General features: G+C 37.0%; 1 protein-coding gene across 1 annotated transcript in view; it reads right to left on the reverse strand.

Annotated features, from left to right (window-relative positions):
- Nucleotides 1-5323, reverse strand: part of SPAG1 (sperm associated antigen 1) — a 38842-nt gene extending 33519 nt beyond the window's left edge. Inside the window, 4 exon segments of the mRNA XM_017730348.1 lie at nucleotides 2793-2918; nucleotides 3242-3401; nucleotides 3977-4125; nucleotides 5273-5323. Coding sequence (XP_017585837.1) covers nucleotides 2793-2918; nucleotides 3242-3401; nucleotides 3977-4116 — 426 coding nt within the window. The 5' untranslated portion in view covers nucleotides 4117-4125; nucleotides 5273-5323.
- Nucleotides 5324-5332: the final 9 nt, after the last annotated feature.

The following is a 5332-nucleotide window of genomic DNA, read 5'->3' on the forward strand; positions in this document are numbered from 1 at the left end:
AGGTATGCCTACAGCTGGAGCTGGCAGCTGTAGGGCTGGCTCTGCATACCCACTCCCTGAACTGCTGTAACTTCGCCTATGCAATAAACAGCTTTCAAGAGCCGCCTGAAGTCCAGACATCCTTTGTGAAACTTTCTCCTATAGGCTATTAGATCCTATCACAGTGGATTTTAGAACAGAAAACTTGGAATGCATTTTGCATGCCCTGAGCTGTAGCATGAGGAGGTATTTGAGGACAGAAATCTTCCTGGAATAGTATTAGGAAACCATGTTTGGCCAAGGCACCTAAGCTGCAATCACACTCTTTTGAATATAAATATCTTTAAACACATGCTTTAATTCTCTCCTGGACAGAATGAGGCAGCAAAATTAATAGTTATGCAGTGTGGACAGTTAAGACTGTTCTGGGCAGTATGACAGGAAAACAAGGGTGTAAGACAAACTTCCACATTGTGTTATAAAGGGAGATATTGCATAAACTTAACTCTTTTTCAGTCCATTTTTGGAAAATCCCCCCCATGGATTCACACCGTTTAAAAGAAAACACTATACAGAGGTATAAACTATCAGTAGTGAATTGAAACTATACCTACACAAGGTATCAGCAAGAAAATCAGACTGCAGACAAAACAAGATGCTTCCATTACCAAACTTGTACCCATTAGTGCAAATCCACTGGTTTAGGGTCAATGATTTCCAGAATTGGATTCATTGAAAATGCTGAACTTTTTATGCATCAGATCAGATGAACAGTCTCCAACCAAGTAACAACATAAAATTGTGGAAGGCTTTGTGCATTTCATTCTAGCAGAGAGGATAAATTTATCACGATGACTTTAAACTTGATCTCCCTTATAAATTATAGGATGCCAGTCTAAAAAATAATTATAGTCGTAACTGATTAGCCAAACATGTTTAAAAATTGTAGGATGACACACAGCTTTATCAGAAAAAAAGAAAAAAAAAGAAAAGCTGATTAGGTATAGTATTCTTTTTTTTTTTGAGATTTCATGTTACAGGTATAAATTTAGTGTATGCTATACAAACAGCTTCTTTTTATTCAGTAGGGATTTAGTAGTGATTTAATTGTACTGCTGCATAAAATGTTTCAGGCTTCCCTTCACTCTTCCAGAACAGGTTACAATTCCTTCAGAGGCCATCTGCTTAGACAAAGGGAACGGAAATCACATACCACAGGTAAAGCATAAAGCTCTATCTAGGTTTCCTGGGCAATAATGCTAACACCTAAACCTTGTATGGAGAAAAAAGCTGAAGAACAACAGAAGAAAATTTGACCTGAAGACTGATGCATGGTTTAAAGGAGGAAGAAAAAAAAGTGAATAAATTTTTGTCTTTGAATGGAGAACACATCCTCTATAGTAACATGGTGTATCCTAGATTTCAAGACTCTCTCCATCATTTTATGCTTACATTCTAAACTGGATTTACTGAGTTGAAATGGTAGTATACCATTTTCTGTTCTAGTAGTAATACAGGACATGAATCAAAGATAAAGCTAGAGTGGCACACTCCCTCTCAGCGAAATAGCATAGTCAAGAGGAACATACATTGCAAAATATGAAAGAGTACATTAATTTAAAAAAAACCAAACACAAATTAAACCAAACAAAAGCACACTTCAACCCTAACCACTTACAACACATTCACTGGAATCCCCAGTCTCTTTGTATACCATGTAACAGAGACTGCCTAGCTATCCCAAATGTCTTGGTCCAACATCTGTGTACCAAGCTGACAGTAAGAAGTAGTTTCTGACAACACAGGAACACAAATCAGGCATTTACTAATACATATTTATTCAAGAAAAACAGAAATTAGTAAGAAATATTATGACCTGTAAGGATTCCTTTGTAATATCTCTGACTCACAAACCTCCAAAAATAACAATGCTTAATGAATTTCTTACAGCAGTGTCCCAGAATTTCAGAGAAAATTTTGAGAATCAGACGGAAGCGATCCATGACAATTCAAAAAAATCCCATCCACGCCTACTTGTCTACCAATCCCTTCAGCAGCACTGTATTTAGTATTAGCAAGAAAAGCTGGCCAGAAAAAACTGATTTCAGGTAGATAAATAAATGAAAAAAAACCGATCCCAAAACATAAAGAAACTCCAAAACATAAGGAAATTAGAACCTAGGAAAAAATGTAAATATTTGTTCTGTAGTTACGAAGATTTGTTAAGTCTGCTTAAGGGCTAAATTAGGAAATATGCTCTATGACTGCAGTGGGAATACCAACACAAGGTATAAAATAAGTGGAATCAAAGGCTACATATACATTGGCATTACCCAATACAGAAGTGGCTACAGAGTAAAACAGTTGCTGCACAGAGTCTAACATCCATGTATGTGTTCCCGGGTGTTTATTTTGGACTAGCTCCTGACAGGCCCCATGGAACAAAAGCCTACTGGCAGCTGGAGAAAATCTCCTGGAATAATTTCATCCAGAAGGAGTCTAGTTTACATGCTTAAACAGTACTTTGAAAAATGAATCTAAGAACGTAATAAGAGTGTTTAAGGAGATCTACTTTGGCAGTGAATTACTGATCAGAATTAAAATATTATTACAATACACATGCCAGTACTATGAAAGCATTTTTGTTTAAGAATTGGTCTCTTGAAAGGGAACCTAAAGGTTTTTATTTTCTGGTTAACAAAATAAATCTAGTAAGAAAGGCAAAATGGTAAGAAGTTCATACATATAAAATCCCCCAGTTTTACAAAAACCTGTAGTTAACACTTAAAATTAACACAAAAAAATGGAGATACCTGATTAGTGGGAAGGCAGCTGCTGGAACAACGAATGGGAGGCAAGTTATCTTGTCTTTCATTTGGTCTGTCTGTTCTCAGGAGCTGTGATTTCTTATCATCTTCATTCATTTCTGTCAGCCAGCTCTGAAAATAAATAAATAATATATTCTTACCTTAAAGCAGTAGAGAAATTATCCTTAAAAAGCACTACTCTTAATGGGGAAAAGCAATTAAGACAAAAAGCAATAGTGCTGTTTTGAATAAAAAGTGGTCTACAAAAAATCTGTAGAGCTAAAATGAGCAGTTTAGGTTCAGTGACATTAAGAAAGAAAATAATTTTTAAAACTCAACATAATCCTTTGATCCTTTCCCCTTTTAATCAAATAATTACATTCTACTTAGGCACAAGAAGAAGACTGATACATCACCATGATTATATTATGACCATTATAAATTAGACACTGTACCATCAGTTCACTATTAATTGCTTCCCATTCTTCAGCTGTGAAATCAGAAGCTGTGGCTGCAGGCTTATCTTTTCTCAGAACTCTGCTCCTGGGATCTAAATGCTCAATACGCTTTTCACAAACCAGTGTAAGTTCAGGGTAACATCCCTCTTCACCAGACCTTTAAAATGCACAGATATAAACGTTAACGAAAAAGAACTAAACTGCACCACATCCTCAGTATTTCCCTCCATGTGCAGTCACTACAGTGACTAAACAGTCACACTATTTTCTTGTTAAAACCCAATTTTACTATCATCTAACAACATTTTTATTAGAAAATTCCAGTTACCCTTCAAACTTTTTTCCATTTTTTCCACATACACAGTTCAAAATTATCACCACAGTGCTCATAAAAAAGAAGCTTGTGTCATTTACAGCAGAAGTTAAACAGGCGTGGCATCTGAAATTACCAGTCAGACAACATTGATTATGAGAGAACCAAAACAGAGTGGCAGCACTTGACAAAACCCTGACATTGAGTTACTAAAACCTTTTGGATGGCTAAGTAAGGACTTGGATTTCTAGTGTTATCATTGGGACACTTTTAGCATAATTACTTTAACCTTGTACTTTAATTTTTAAATTAGAAAGTTACAAACAGGTTCAGACAAGTAATAGTATATAGAAAAGGATTCACTCAAGTTTTACTGAGCAGGAATATAATTATTAATGAAGGTAAAGAAATACATTTACCTTAATACCCTGAGAATCTTTTCCAGGTGCTTAACATCTGTGCATTTTTCAATGAATTTGTAGTCCAGATGACTAATAGGTATTTGATATGTTTTAGTGGTTCCTTCACCCAGCAAAAATGGTACTGACTCATCACCCATAACTAAATACTAAAAGAAAAAAAAAAGTATTGATTCTGTAAACGTTTAGTTATATTTTGAAATAATGCCAGTTTAAGGAATAAACTTGCTCACACTCCACCCTCTCATGCAAGCAGACCTATAAAAGAAAAAATACCAGATTTGAAGGTCTGATCACATGGACTGTCCCGAACAGAGGTTTACTGACAGAAGTATGAGATACGCTTTGTAAGAGTATGCAAGTCTACTGCTTCTGCAAGGCACAACAATTCATAAAGACCACGTAAAGAAAAATTGCCAATTTTTGCCTACCTCGTTCTCTGTTTTATTAAACACCTGTTTTAAGCAAGGGGGATAAGCATAAAGGAGAAGATAGTGGAGGACACTCCTTTTTTCAGAGGGAAGACATTAACCAGTGCAGGGTATCTAAAGGAACTAAAACTTTTGGCTTCTCTGTAGTCAAAATAAATCAAATTTTCTTTCCTCACTAACTGCATTTTCTGGGTCTCTGATTATATCACAGCACTAATCTGAATCTTTTCCAGTAAGTCTGTAACTGATGAAGTGAGGGACTCAAATGGGACATTTCTGTCTCCATGTACCTTTGATCTGCTCATCTGCATGTTTTTCTATTTTGATCACAAGCTCTATGGAGCTGAAATTCTTTTTTTCCCCTTTTATATAGTGTATGAAGCGATCAGTTATTTTTAAGAAATACAGTAAGGGCAACTAGCTAGTATGTGATAATAACTATGTGTAGTTATAAACCAAATTAAAACAATTGTGTTCTAATGTCTTGCATAATTACACATACTGATTTGTAGTTACACAAAAATGTTTACAATACACTATCACTTAAATAATAACTGGTCATAATTAGGTGTTGCATAGAGATTCTGCCCCAAGACTTTACACTTTCAGTACTGGAAAAGGAATAACACGCACGGGAAGCGGGACAAATGCAGGAAATAATTAAAGAATAATAAAGAACTCATCACCACCGGCGGTTCTTCCCGTTTATTCCCATGGCCGTGAGGCAGCTGCCCAGCGTAGCTCTCGGGCACCGCGGTGACCAGGACTCCGCGGCTGCTCGGGGGCACAGCCCCGGCACAGCCCGGCCCCCCCCTCTCCAATGCAGCTTCCACACACATCCCCCAGCCCGGAGTCAGGGATTTACCTCGAGCCGGCACCCAAGGCTCCCCTCACGCAACGCCGGAGCCGAGGCAGCGGCGCCGGC

This window comes from Corvus brachyrhynchos, unplaced genomic scaffold (assembly GCF_000691975.1).
Source record: "Corvus brachyrhynchos isolate BGI_N302 unplaced genomic scaffold, ASM69197v1 scaffold302, whole genome shotgun sequence".
In the NCBI taxonomy this organism is placed as follows: Eukaryota; Metazoa; Chordata; class Aves; order Passeriformes; family Corvidae; genus Corvus; species Corvus brachyrhynchos.